The sequence below is a fragment of the Plectropomus leopardus genome, chromosome 11 (genome assembly GCF_026936395.1).
Source record: "Plectropomus leopardus strain MGB_pleo_1.0 chromosome 11, ASM2693639v1, whole genome shotgun sequence".
Taxonomy (NCBI): Eukaryota; Metazoa; Chordata; class Actinopteri; order Perciformes; family Serranidae; genus Plectropomus; species Plectropomus leopardus.
In genome coordinates, this window is record NC_142186.1 from 20604391 (window position 1) to 20619765 (window position 15375).

Below are 15375 nucleotides of genomic sequence, written 5' to 3' on the forward strand. Positions count from 1 at the left end.
ACCTTCTTTCAGCATCTTATGAAGTCGTGTCATCACTGATTAATGCTGCCATTTTACATTTTCTATGCCTTCAGTCATGCAGTTTGAGCATGCCATCTGCCCGTTTTCTACTTTCCTCGACATTTATTTGATGGTGGTCGTAAAGCCCTGCTTCCCTCGCAGGTCCCATCATGCCATTTGATCATTTCTGCAAAGGGGGTATGACGTCCAGTCTGAATGAATACATCCTTCAAATAAACGCAGCGGGACATGGAGTTCTAACATTTACCAAGTCCCACATTTTGTGCAAAGATTTTTTTTTTCATATTACTTTTGTTCTTCTGCTTATAAAGCTGCAGGAGGAGTGAGACAAGCTGGCATTATAAAAGATGGAGTAAGTTTTAAATATAACTTGAGACATTTGCTGGTTTTCATTCCGGGAGGCAGAACATCCTGTCGGGACACAATCAAACTGGCACCGAGTATTTTGTTCTCCAGCACACAAAATTAAATATTTCCACCATAATCATTGGTGCTATTCCCTTTAATCGCTTTGTGCGCTTGTTTTTCACTCTCTGTGAGATTGCTACTGCATAAATGATTAGTATTTGTTTTTATAAATGGAAAAAGTTCTGTTTAAAATGCTGCTTTCTTAGATTCAAGCCATGGATAAAAACAAAAACAACAAAAACTAAAAAAAAAAAAAAGATGACCCTTATGTGTTGTTTCTTCTGATCTATGAATGTTTTTCAGCACTTTCAGTGCTTCAGTGTGTTGCAGCACAAATGCCAAATCACAACTGAAACTGGCACAGTACCTTCAAAATAGTTTAATGGCATAATTCACCTATAATCAAATCTCAGCTCCCTGACCTGCTGTCGCTGTTTTCCTAAACCTGAAGGACATTTAACATTTAGTTGAACATTTGTGTCTTCTATGGACACTGAGGCTGTTGTTTCAGTGTGAGAAATAGCTGCAGCTCTGTAGTCTTTGAGGTGTTTATAATGAGCTTTTTTAGGGTGAGAGGATTTTCAGCTGGAGGCCTTGTCAGAGGTAATCGGATTCATGTTGTCTATTTCTCGGAGGCTTATACGAGCCCACCTCTGGAGAGCCAGGAATCTCATGTAGTATTGATAATAGCAATGACATCGTGTTACAGTGAAAATCCAGAGAGGGGAAAAAAAAAAATCAAATCCTGGCCTATCTGTCCATCTTTTAACACATTGCATGGAGGGGACTCACTCTCTTCATAATTGTGTGATCATGCAGAAAACAATTGAATTTCATGAGTGTGTCATTGCACTTGAGTCAAGTGTACTTGTGTAATTATTTTGAGGGCTATGTTCATGTGTGTCATATGAAAAATATGATGATATCAAGAAAGCGTTGTCTCATTTTTATCAAGAAATGACAATAACTTGCTGGAGAAGTAATGATTGCAGTTGTATAATTAAGGATCACGGCTTACACGGCTACTGCTCAATTAACATGTTGCATATTGACATGAGAGACATCAGTGTAAACAAGAAGATAAACATCCAAGAAACATGGCCTCATCTAAGTTAATTGCCATAACAACAAAGCAATGTTGTGAGATATAAGCTAGGGCTGCACAATGTGAAGAAAATATGCGATAATATTGCTGAATGACAAAATTACTTGTGAAAAACAAATATAATGTATTAAGTTTTCTGCTGCTCTCAGTATACTGCTAAAATGCAACAAACTGCTTGTTGAATTTAAGAAAATGTAAATTAATTCTAAAACTATTCTATTGAACAGACGAAAAGTTTAACTGGACACAACTGGCAGAAATTAAATTAAAAAAAGTAGGATAGCTGCATTTTTAAAGAGTCGTTTTCAACTGATATTCTCTTTCAACAAACTCAAAACATTCCTGAGTGTAATATCGCAGTCTGGCATGTGGTGGTTATTATGTTAGTTAACATTTTGTAGGAATGACTATCTCGGATTGCTTTGGTCCAGATTGAGATATCACAACAACTATTAAATGCCAAGATAATTTGCATAGACATTCATGGTCCTTAGCAGTTAAATCCTATTGACTATGGCAACCCTCTGACTTTCCTTTAGTGCCGCCATGAGATTAACATTTTTACTTTTTAATGACAAACAAAATGACAAAAATGACATAAACTTGAATATATTGTGAATATTTTTATGAGCCCCTTTGTGTTTGTTTTTACTTGTGCATTTTGTTCTGCATTTTATGTATTTTTATTGACTATTTATTTTGTCCAGTACTTTTGTACAGCACTTTGGTCAACCTTTGTTGTTTTTAAATGTACTATATAAATAAATTTGATCTTGACCATTGACCTTGACCTTGGATAAATTAGCTTTGGTGATCATTTAAATTCAGCCCCAACATCAGGTCTAACTTTTTATTCTGACCAAATACCTGCCAAATTAATACCGGTCCCATGAGCCTTGGTTATACTGAGTATTTAGTGCAGATTAGCAAATGCTAGCATGCTTATAAGCTTAACTTAAGTGGTGAACATAGTAGTAGTGTTGCAGCAATATGCCAGTTTTAAGGTATACCATGGTATGAACATTAAGGATGATCACATTTTGTACTTTATTTATCTAATGTATTGAAAAAGAAACGCAAGTGGAGAATCTCTCCTTTATTTAAGCTGCTTTTAAAAGGGAGACTTTATACACACTCTTTAATAAAAAAAAGTTTCAATTATAGTTAGTTTGTGCAACAAAAAAAAAACTTCAGTTTTCATTCATGTAAGGGTCATTTTCACTGATATTCAGTAATACCATGAGATAGTGAAACCACAATATTTTCAGAGACAGTTACTGTATCGTGAAAACTTCATGCTGTTGCAACCCTTCATGGCAGACATTACACCTGCAAAAACAAGGCCGGCAGCTGTGTCATTATCTATATTTACTTCGTCTGCTTTGTGATATCTGTTTCGCAATGCCTGACAAAGATCTCTGATTGAATTGTTGCTCTGTAAGATAAAATGTAATTAGCTGGGAGCTATCAGTATATTGAGTGGATTTTGTTTCTTGACTTTTCCCTTCAATTAGTTTTTTTATTATCCAGCACCCGTGCGCGTTCTACTCTGTCTGGTCTTGTCATTGTGAGCATGTTGGCATGCTCTTTTTCAAGTTTTCTTTTTGGATGTTCGTGAATATATTTGATTAATATAAACCAACTTTCCTTTCATGTGTTTCCATGCTAATTGTAACCCTGTCGCTGCAGGCGACCCTCTTCACATCACATCAAATCACAGACAGATCACTTTTTTATTAGCAATCGGGGAGGAGGAGAGCATCAATGTCAACACTTTCTTCTCCGAGATGCGTTCTTATCTGTTAAACCTGCTTTTCATCTGCTGACATCGCTCAATCTTTAATTTAGGTGGAGTAGCTGGGGGTAAATGTCAGTCTTATTGTTTAGCGGGGCGGTTTATATGTGTTAATTGCAAGCTCGTCCTTAATCCTGTCTGATCAACAAGCCATCATTCCCTTTGCCTTTGAGCTGCACCAGTTTAATTATGTCTGGGTCTGGAGGTGTGTTGCTTTGCTATCAGTCCAGTGACCGTTACGTCTCTGTTTATGTTACAGATGATGAAGTTTGCCTGGGACAACTACAAGCGCTACGCCTGGGGCAAGAATGAGCTGCGGCCTTTGACGAGAAACGGACATATTGGCAACATGTTTGGTGAGTGTCAGCATTTTGCTCCAGGCTTCAAAGTCCAGAAAGGTCACAAAGTTTTTTTTCAAGACCTATTGACATTTTTTTCTGGAAAGGTTTCTAGCACAAAACTGGGCAAATACAGATAAACCTATTGTCATTATGTTGCATGGAAGCAATGTAACAGTTGCTGAAAATTTTAATCATTTCTTGTACCATAAAATGAGCAGAATTCACAGATTTCTTCAACAAACTCCCAATAAGCTCACAATCTTTTGCTTTGCCTTTTGTACTTTTATTAACAATGACAAGGAAGAAAGCCAAGAGCTAGCAAGTTTAGTTGAGTTGTGGTTTACAAAAGTATAATAAACAAGAAAAGACTGCAGTAAGGCTGATGATCAATTAATTAAAGAAACAGCTTCCCTCAAGTCAAATGGAAGAATATTGGTTCCTAAGAAACAAAGGAAAAAGATAAGTGTGTCATTAACTGAAAAATGCAGGACTTATATTCTACATTGAGCAGCTTTGATTTTATAAAAGCAGTAACAGATAACGCAAGGAAAAGAGAACAGTACAGGCTGCCCCTAAAGCTGCATTTAAGGAAAAACGGGTAGCCAACCCTCTTAAAAGTAAAGAATCAGCGAAGAAATGTTAATCCTTTATTTCTGATGTGTGGACTGTGCTGTGTCTTCCATAATTAGACATTGGACGTGGTTGTGCAGGTGATGTTTTTATCAGAATAGCAATAGGGAATCATTGTGGTGGACAGTGAGGTGGTTAGCTGCATGTTGTGTCTTTCCTGCAGATAGTTTATTTATATTTCTCTAAATAATTATATATATCTGTGTATTCTTCTTGTGCTTCTTTCACACTTTCCACTTCAAGCCGGTTTTTCCCCATTTGGAACTGCTGGTTTACTGTATACAACAATTTTGACACTGAGTAATCATCTAAGTAAGACTTGCCTCTGGATCAGACAAAAATAACAACAACAAGCATATAAAGGCGTCACCCTGGGCCCTGGGAGATTCTGAGGGCCATTTGTCATTATTTTGTGTCGTTTTACAGATCAAATGATGTAATGGACAAATAATACTTAAAATAATTGGTAATTGCTGCCTTAAAAGGTAATTCAGATATTTTTCAGCCTGTATCCTGTTTTTTATTGGTGTTGTGTCTAAGTCACTAATGGAGACAACATTTTTTAAAAATTGGACCAGTATTGAGTGAGACAGCTGCAGACAGCAGAGGCGAAATAGGCTGCAATGTTAACGTTAATGGGCAATTGTGCAGTGCCAATTTCCTTTAAAAGTGCTGGTTTTTGTCACTGACAAGCTCAGACAGATTATTATAAGTGTCTTATAACTTATGAAAAAAGATTCCTGCAGAAGTTGACCTTTTTGTTTTACCAACAACTTTGCCAATATCACCATCATGACACCCACCAGACTAAGTGTGTATAGAGCCACTACATTTCACATCTAAATGGATGATTTAAAGGTAGGGATGGGTACCGAAACCCTGGTATTATAAGGGAACCAGGACAGAGTTATTAAAGAATTATTATTTTAGGCTCACCAAATCCAAGTCTTATTTTGCATCAAGATTAAAACAGTAATCTATGATGCATTCGTGCTCTTCAATCCAGAGGAGAGCTCTGTGTGGTGGAGTTGGGCAGCCTGCTGCATGTGCGAGGGGCGGGGCAAGGTCAGCTCTGCCACTCTTCTCTCACACACACACACACACACACACACACACACACACACACACACACACACACACACACACACACACACACACACACACATACATGCGAACATGAATAATAGGGGACTATCTAAGTGTACTATCAAGAGGAACCTTTATTAGCAGTCATTTAAAAATACAAAACTAGAATTGAAAATTTACTTTTGAGGTCTTCTTTCACAATATTACTGCAAATGTGATTTTTACAATTTTTTAAAGAAATTACCAAGAGGGGACCTGAAGCCTTGAGCTTAATGCCTGCCTATCAAAGGGGGGACATCCATATACTGCAGTCAAACTGGTTTATCCTGGTTCTCTCACCTATAGAGTGCTTCTTTTCACTAAAACTTCATTTGTATCTTTAAAATGGGTATGTAAACTTTTATTGCTTGCAATATATCAACATCTTTTGTGATAATAAATATTACAGAAATAATACTTGCCAAAGCAAAGTATATCTTTTAAAGAAGGCTCCCATAATCCTGTGAATTCAGTTTTATCTTACTATTTACTGTTAATAACTTTATTGTTGTCTTTGTTTTATATATATATATATATATATATATATGTATATTTAGACCAGACCAATTGTAACTACCAATGTATCACCAAAAAATTCAGAAAAATAAATCTATAAACGAGTAACATTATACATAAAATGATCAGCAATATAATTACTTATTTTAATAAATAATATACTTATTTTAATTAGTTAATCACTATAAAATGATTTAACACAAGTCTGTGACTAATCCTTAAAAAGCTGTTTGCTTCCAAAAGAAAAGAAATCAAACTGTGACATGACAGAGATGAGCTCAGGTCCAGAGGTTGTCAGTGGCGTTCTGGATTTTGTTGAATCTGGCTTTCACTTAGCATAGTAGAGTCTTAAATTGCATTTATAGATGCAGTGATGAACTGTGTTCACTGTCAGTGGTTTTCAGTGTCCCCAAGCTCATTTTGTGATATCATGTTGGTATTTAATGCAGTGCAGCTTTATGGGTCAAAGGTCATGGCCATTCATTTTTGGTTTTTAGCCTGTCCCTTTTATGCAGAGATTTCTCAAGGTTCTCTAAATCTTTTCATGCTATTATGGCAGATAGTTAATGGATTTGAACAGCAAATATCTTGTTTTGTAATGTATTCCTTTGTGTTCTAATGGTTTTTCAGTGATGGATGAAACACCTGTGTTTGTTAGTGTATTTTAGCATTATCTAATCTAGACCCCATTCAAAAGATGTTTGTTTTTTTAATGACTACAGTCTGTAACTACATACTACACACTGGCATGCAGCATTGTCACAGTGCACAGAGAGTGTGCGTGAAGTGAAAGGCACATAATAAATGTTACGATAAGTTCACAATGACACTCAGCTTTTACAGGACTTTACATTCCAGTATTGTAAACTGAAACTTTTCTTTAGCATTAAAGTTTAACTGGTATGTTAGTGTTTTTGATGGGCATTGAAATGGTGATGAGCCACCAACAACTCATCTCAAAAACCATCACAACAGGATACACATCTATGAATGGGCCTTCATAAGTCGACTTCTGTTTGTACTCTTTGAACTTTGCACTCTAAAAAGAAAAAAAAAATGTCCACACTCCATTTCCTTTTGTAAGAAAACTAAAAAAGGAGTTTTAAATTAAAAATTATGTAACATCAAACTTTGACTTGACCTTTAAAATTGTTCAATTTCCAAAATACTTACCTGACCAGTTTTCACAAGTAGTGAATGTCAATCAAGTTTTCAATATACTTGTGTTCTCAGGCTGTACTTTAAAGAAATGCAACTTGTTTGTTGGTGCACATTACAGAAGAAGGTCCACCCTTGAGTAGATATAATGACATGAGTCCACTGTTGGCTGGTACATAATGTCACAAAGTTCCTTCTTAGATAGCATCGGGATGACATTCACACACTCAACCATGTAAAGCACATACAAACATATTTAATAATACTTGTGAAAAAAATCTCATCTGAATAATGTTACATTTCTTCTTCAAATATGATTTGTTAGTATGTTTGTGTAACAGAATATAAAGGCTCAACTTTAGTGGCTGGCTTAACCTTTTTATGGCATGATACTGTATTAATGGGAAATTATACCCATTTCTAAAATACATACATACATATTATTTCTATGATCTAAGGCAGTCTAAAAACATTAGTAAACATGGGCAACTCGCCGTCCATATCCAAAAACTGGAGTGCTTGTGATGTCATGTGATATTAAGTGTAGAGTTTCTTCATTGATATGAAATTGTGAAAGATTTTCTAGATGACTGAGAACTGTTACAGAACAAACAAATAATATATAAAGTTCATTTGGGTTTAAGGGATAACAAACATTCTGTTGGTCCCCAAAAATTAGGCTCTCGATGAGCAGAAGGAGCAGCTCCAGACTTTATACTATGACATTACAAGTCTGAGACTTCTTTCTCTAGTGTCTAGATCAGAGATATCACACATACTGGCTGATCCCTTGGCCATGGAAAAAACATACTGGAATTCCTACTTTAGATGTTCACCTTTTACAATGAAGGGTTTCCCAGAAAGGACCAAAACGATATAAAAGGTCAGCAACAGTATTTGCTGATTAATCATAAAAAATAGATTTATTATCAGACTTTTACTGAAATTCCCATTAAGAGTTATTACAAGCACAGGATCTCTTTACAATGTAATAATGCGAAAGCTTTCAATTTATATGCATAAGAATGCATTTTCTTTTGTCGATCAACATTACAGAAAAGGGCCACACATATAGAATAAAGCGACGGGTGGTCCCAAGTTGGCTGGTACATAATGACACAAGTTCCCTTTTGGATAGGACAGAGTGATATTCACACTCCACCATAGATTAATGAAAAGAAATAGAAAGGTGCATTTTGTAAAGAGAAAATATCTAATACAAAAATGTATCTATTCAGTAAAGCTTCTCATTGTTTAGTAAATTGGCACCAGAAATGTTGCCATTGTAGCTTTTAAAATAAAAGGCTATAATGTGAACACAATTATAACTTGTCTTAATATTCACTGTGGACGTGACAGATGAGCTCAGGTCCGGGAAGTTGGCAGTGTTTTCTGGATTTTGCTGATATCTGGCTTTCACTTTGCATAGATTAAGTCTTAATTTGCATTTATAGATACAGTGATAAACTGTGTGCACTGTCAGTGGTTTTAGTGTCCCCGAGCTCATTTTGTGATATCCTTCAGTCATGTTGGTATTTAATGCAGTGCAGCTTTATGGGTCAAAGGTCATGGCCATTCATTTTGGTTTTAGCCTTGTCTCTTTTATGTATTTCTCAAGGCTCCTTTTCATGCTATTATGATAGGTAATGGATTTGAACACCAAAATATCTTGTTTTGTAATGTGTTCCATTGTGTTCAAAATGAATAGTTTTTTAGTGATGGATGAAACACCTGTGTTTTTGTAAGTGTATTTTAGCATTATCTAATCTAGACCCCATTCAAAGATGTTTGTTTTTAATGACTACAGTCTATAACATATACTACACACACTGGCATGCAGCATTGTCACAGTGCACAAAGAGTGTGCATGAAGTGAAAGGCACATAATAAATAATATAATAATACTGATAAGTTCACAATGACACTCAGCTTTACAGGACTTTAAATTCCAGTATTGTGAACTAAAACCTTTCTTTAGCACTTAAAGTTTAACTGGTATGTTAGTGTTTTGATGGGCATTGAAATGGTGATGAGCCACCAACACCTCATCTCAAAACCATCACAGCAGGATACACATCTATGAATGGGCCTTCACTAGTTATCTTCTGTTGACCCCATTCAAAGAGGTTTGTGCAACCCAGAACTAAGTTTTTATTATTGTTATATCTATTTTTTGGTTGTTTTTGATAACTATAGTTGGTAACACATAGAGTTGTAAATTAGTTGGCAAATACAGGGCTGGTATACAGCATTGTCACTCTGCACAGAGAGTGTGCATGAAGGCATGAGATTGCTAAAAATAAGTTTACATTGACACTCAGCTTTACAGGTCTTTACATTCCAGTGTTGTCAACTGAAACAACTCTTTAGCATAAGTTTAACTAATGTTAATGTGTTTCTGATGGCTATTGCGTTAAAATTCAGACAAACAGAGCCACTGAGAGCCAAGATGCCCTACTGCTTTAGAGAGGGCCACTTAATAAATAATTACCTTTCAATTATTTCAGTGATATTACATACATGTGGTTATTATGTCACTTCCCAGCAGATGTTTCTTCATGAAAAACATGTTTAACTCCTTTTTGAATAGGCTTGTAGTCAATTGTGCAATTGACGACAAATGTGAATTCTGCTTGTATTTCTACTCTTTACAGTTTAACATTATCTTACCCAACATCCACTTGTTTAACACAGGAAAGAGGAAAAAGCCATGTTTCAGTCAGATACAACATCTAGGATATGAAGTAAGCAACCCTGAAGCCCAATGTAATGTCCTCACGACCACTGCGACCATCACCAGGCTAGAAGAAACCATCCCCGCACTGCAGGGAATCAAGGCCTGACAGATTTTCACAGGCTGACTTGCAGAGAATCAAACCCTCACCCACTGCAGGTCACTCACTTCTCAGTGGCAGCAGTCTCCACTGTTCAACATTCAAAGTTAGGATCTGAGAATCATATGGGTGCTGGTCACTCCACCTCTTCAGTGTAGAAGAAAGTACATATTTTGTCCACTTCATCAACTGAAGGCCAAGTAAATATAAAAATATATCTATAAAACTGTGTGTGAATGTAATAAAAAGACAGATTGCTTTCTAAAGAATGCACAAAGCCATTGAATCAAATGTACATAGATCATACAGAGATGAATAACATTTTTTTTCACACATATGAATACTCAGCCTCTTTTAGGGATGCATCTTACTCCATAAATGTGGTAATTTTTACGTGTCGGTATCATCTTTCTGAAGCTGGCAATACTGTATTATAGGCATCATTAATAATTTGTTAACTGACTGTTAATTATACTTTTGTCAATACTCCTTGATAACCAATGAAGAAATGATAACTAATTAACTTTTACCCATTATAAAGTAATGTTATAGATTGTTATTTTATTAGTCAAATACCAAGACTTATACAGTCTTGTATAAATACATAAACTAAGTATTAATGGTTTCCAACTAATTTGTAAACCTTTGTAAAAACAAAAAAGTAAATTATACAATATAAATATCTCTTGATAGATAGACCAAATATTTATAACACTTTGTTAACTATTAATAGTTGGTTTGAAAACTGTTTATAAACATTGTTTGGATGGTTTCTATAAAGTTGCAACTGCTAATGGTAATAAACTGTTAAACTGTTAACAAATACCATGTAGCAGATCTTGAAATACTATTTGAAGACCATTATAAAGTTGCAGTTGCTATTTAAATCTTTTGAGTCACTTAATAAATAATGTCTTTCTAAGCACTTTGTAAGGTATACATACATGTTTGCCCTTCATTAAATTTTTAATAGGTTACAAAAGTTGCAAAACAACAATAACCCACTGCATTTATCTTTTGGCTCAAAGTTGCATGTCAACATTGACTTTCTGTTCATATATGTGTTTAAAATGATAATCACACAATCAGGACACAAACATGTACTCTTTATGTAGCTCACCTATAAAACATTTAAAAGGGCCAAATTAGTTTTACTCCATACAATCAATAACCATTGACAACATTTTAACTATCTAAATAATGTTTGTAGTACTTTACAGAGTATCTAATTCTTGGTAGTATTGTTTTACCTCTTTAGTTAAAACAGAACCTTTTATTATAATTAGAATAATGAAATGTAAACTTGAGGCAATAACCTGTGCAACATCAAAATGGTATGTCATGAAATAACAGATGTAATCATTAGGTAACTGAATATGTTCAATCACTTAAATATCCATAAAAGTACAAATTTTAAAAAAAAAAAAACCAGTATTTAAAATGGGAATTAAAGTGGAGAATTGTATGCCTACTCCATTACAATTTCAGGGTGTTCTTCCCAATAATCCAGGGATGTTGTACTAACCAAGATAAGCAGTGTGTACTACTTGTTAAACCCAGGATGGGGGAATAAGCCACGTTTCAGTCAGTCTAAATCAGTTACAGCATCTTGGATATGAGAAGTTAGCAACCCCTTAGCTCAATGTGTCATGTGCTAACGCACCATCGTCAGCTAGAAGAAACCATCCCCGCACTGCAGGAATCAAGGCCTGACAGATTTTCACAGACTGACTTGCACAGAGTCAAACCCCTCACTCACTGCAGGTCACTCACTTCTCAGTGGCAGCAGTCTCCACTGTTCAACATTCAAAGTTAGGATCTGAGAATCATATGGGTGCTGGTCACTCCACCTCTTCAGTGTAGAGGAAATTACATATTTTTGTCAGCTTCATCAACTGAAGGCTCATAAATCTAACAATATATCTATAACACCATGATTGCTTAATAATGCAGAGCACCACTGAATCAAATGTTTAACATCTTAGAGAGATGAACAACAATTTTTCACAAACAAATGAACATTTAACCTCCTTTAGGGATGCATTTTGGCTCCATAAATGTGCTGATAATTTTACATGTCAGTGTCATCTTTCCTAAGCTGGCTGTTAACAGACTGTTAATTTCACTTTGTCAATACTACTTGATAACTAATAAATAAATTGCAACTACTGATGATGCAGCTGATACACTGATACACTACTGATGGTATATTGTTAAACTGTTAAAAATACCATGTAGTGGATCTGACATATTATTTGGGAGGCCATTTTAAAGTTGCATTTGCTGTTTTAAATCTTACAGTCACTTAAAAATGCTTTGTTTCTCAGCGCTGTATTAAGCATGCATACATCGTTTGCCCCATTAAATGTTTTATAGGTTAGAAAACTATTTATTTTCATATATAAGTTCAAACTGATTTATGACCAAACCTTTTAAATTTATATCACTGCAGCTCAAATGAAAAGGGTTCAGGAGGTGAAAATGGACTACATAAATTCAACATTACAGATCAATAACAAAACCTATGTTACAAAACTACAATAATCCACCATGTTTTTCTTTGGCTCAATGTTGCATTCTGACATTTTATTTCTGTTTCCTGAATATGTTTAACATGATGATCAGGCGATCACTCTTACTCTTTAGTTTTGTTTTACTCCTATAGTTGAAACCAAACCTTTTATTATGATTAGAACAATTAAATGTTAACTTGGCACAATAATAAACTATGTAACATCACAATGGTTTGCCATGAAATTCATGTAATTATTAGGTGATTAAATATGTTCAAATATTTAACTATCCAGTAAAAAAGTACTACTTTTTGTATCAGTATTCAAGCTAGTGGGAATTTGGTGGAGAATTATATGCCCAATCTGTAAACTTTTAGGATGTTCTTCCCAATAATCCAGAGATGTTGTACTAGCTAAATAAGCACTGTGTGCCACTTGCTTAACTCCAGGACAGGGGACAGACCCATGTCTCAGGCAGTCAGAGTTGGATGTAACATTCTAGCTAATATAAATTAGCATCTCTGAGCTTAATGTGGAATGGCCTATTGACCATCGTCAACAACAAAGAAACCAACCCCCACACTGCAGAGAATCAAGGCTGGCACAGAGCTGCACACGCTGACCCCTCACCCTCTCCAAGTCACTCATTTCTCAGAGGCAACCTTAAAGGCACATGGGTGCTGGACACTCCACTCAGTCAATGTGGAGATTGTTTAATGCTTACATCATAAACTAAAAACCCTTTAAGGAATTTGAAATTCTTCATATAAACCAAAACTGTGTTGAATAATAATAAGTCCCTCTGGTCACTGCAGCATGCACACAGAGAGATGGCAAATCATTTAATCCAATACAAAATGAGTAGTCAGCCTCTGTTAAAGACACAATCCATAAATGTGCTGGTAATTTTGCATGCCAGTACACCCATTTAAAAACTCTCAGTTCCTCTCCTACAACGAAGACTTTAAAGGTCGTACACAGCAGACAATCCAATCCAAATCTCTCAAGCGTGCTATTTTTTTATTTTACTTGAAAGTGAATCCTATTTTGATCCTAGTTCTGCAGTTTTTGTATTGTTGGCTGTTTTATATTTCTTTAGTTGTTTTAGTAGTTGTAGTTGTTTTGGTTTTCTTGAGATCTAGTAATGTGTATATGCAATTTTGTCTGTCTAATGCAGATTTAAGATTAATTTAAAACATTGGAGAAAATATAAAACAAAACAAAACAAAACAAAACAAGAAGTGTCATTTTGTACAGGCCAAGAGGGGACAAAGTGTGGACTGACTTTCCTTTTTTAGAATTTAAAGTTAAAGTACAGCCAAAAACCTATAGAATTTGAAATAGTTCATCTCAGCAGTTGAACAGAGGGTTTCAGAGGTTAATCATTCCTCTAACTGACTTATCCCTGTAACTGAGACAAACTGATTGCTCACAAAACCTCCCATATTATAAATACCATTAAAGATTGCTCTAGTCATTTATATCATGATGGGTTGTCAATGTGTTTTCAACACAAGGTAAAAAGGAGCACACTCTTAAACAGCAACTCAAAACTTATTCAGGTGCACGATTCAAAAAGCAATGTAACGAAAAACTAAAATGATATTTCTATCTCCAATTTCCTAAAAAATAAATAATTTTATTATTACATTTTGTAAGATTATTTTCTGAACAATAATGCATCTAACTTCTTTTTTTCCTATTCTTTGTCATTTATCCATGTTGAACTGGGAATGTCACTCTATACTATATATCTAAGATGGAACTTGTGTCATTATATACCAGCCAACAGTGGACTCATGTCACTTTATACAACTCAAGTGTGGACTCCTTTTCTGTAATGTGGAGCGACAAATAAAATGGATTCCTATAGATGGGCACACATACATTGGATTTCAACCATAACAATAAATGCCAAATTCAGCTGATTCCTGTGAATTCTGGGAGACCCTGCAATTTTGTCAAATCACTGCAACTATACAGAATTCTTAACTATTTAAACCGGTTAAAATCTGATTTTCACTGTATGTCTGCCCACAACTAATCCACTCAGTTCCTCAGTTGCCCTCTAAGTATTTCTGAGTGGCTCTGATGTTTTACAAAGAAGACTTTTGGACCAGCAAAGCTATTTTTAAATTATTTGCTTCATTTATGCAAATATTGGCTCTGAAAAGGCATCATTCAATGATGATGAAACTTTATTCCTTTTTAAAAAAAAAAAATAACATTTTTGTTTTTAATATTCTTTCCCAATAGAAAAAAAACTTTTAAATCCTCAAAAATAAAACCTAAAACTTGCATGGCATTTTTTTTTTGTAAAAACTGTTAAATGGAAGTTTTGAGTAATGTCCATCCATATTCTCAAGTGATGCTAGCCACGCAAGATATGCAGATGTTACTGCGTCTGGCTGTCTACTGACGATATAATAACAATGCCGCTATTCTGTCCGCTATGTTCTCATCTCACATCATCCTGCCATGATCCAGATTGATGCAGGTATGCCAAAAGCACTGACAGAGGAATGTATTTGAAAAGTTAACAATGAGAATGGACTGGGGTAGCTCCCTTTTTAAACACAGTGTCAAGCTATAAAATGGTAAAGACATCCAGCAGCTGAGCCTTTATATTCAGTTACAAAAATACATACTTACAGATCCTTTTAGAAGCAAAAAAAATTACATGATTTAGTTTAGATATATTTACAAGTAACTTGTGTCATTATGTACCAGCCAACTGTGGACCCCTGTTGCTTTTATACTACACAAGTGTGGACCTCTTTTGCCTGTAGAGTAGATCAGCAAATAAAAATGCATTCCTGTGATTATAGAGAAAAAAACATATGTACATTGTAAGATTGACAGAGAAATCTAGTGCTTCTAGTGCATCTAAAAACTCAAAGGGAGTTTTGGAGGATTGAGCTAATCTCGG

At 35.1% G+C, this 15375-nt stretch overlaps 1 protein-coding gene across 2 annotated transcripts in view; it reads left to right on the forward strand.

Moving 5' to 3' along the window:
- The window catches only part of LOC121945100 (mannosyl-oligosaccharide 1,2-alpha-mannosidase IA), a 243061-nt gene that overhangs the window by 95081 nt on the left and 132605 nt on the right, over nt 1-15375 (forward strand). For both annotated transcript variants that reach the window (XM_088084268.1, XM_042489125.2), the window contains exon 2: nt 3589-3685. In XM_088084268.1, coding sequence (XP_087940394.1) covers nt 3589-3685 — 97 coding nt within the window. The remainder of the gene's footprint in view (nt 1-3588; nt 3686-15375) is intronic.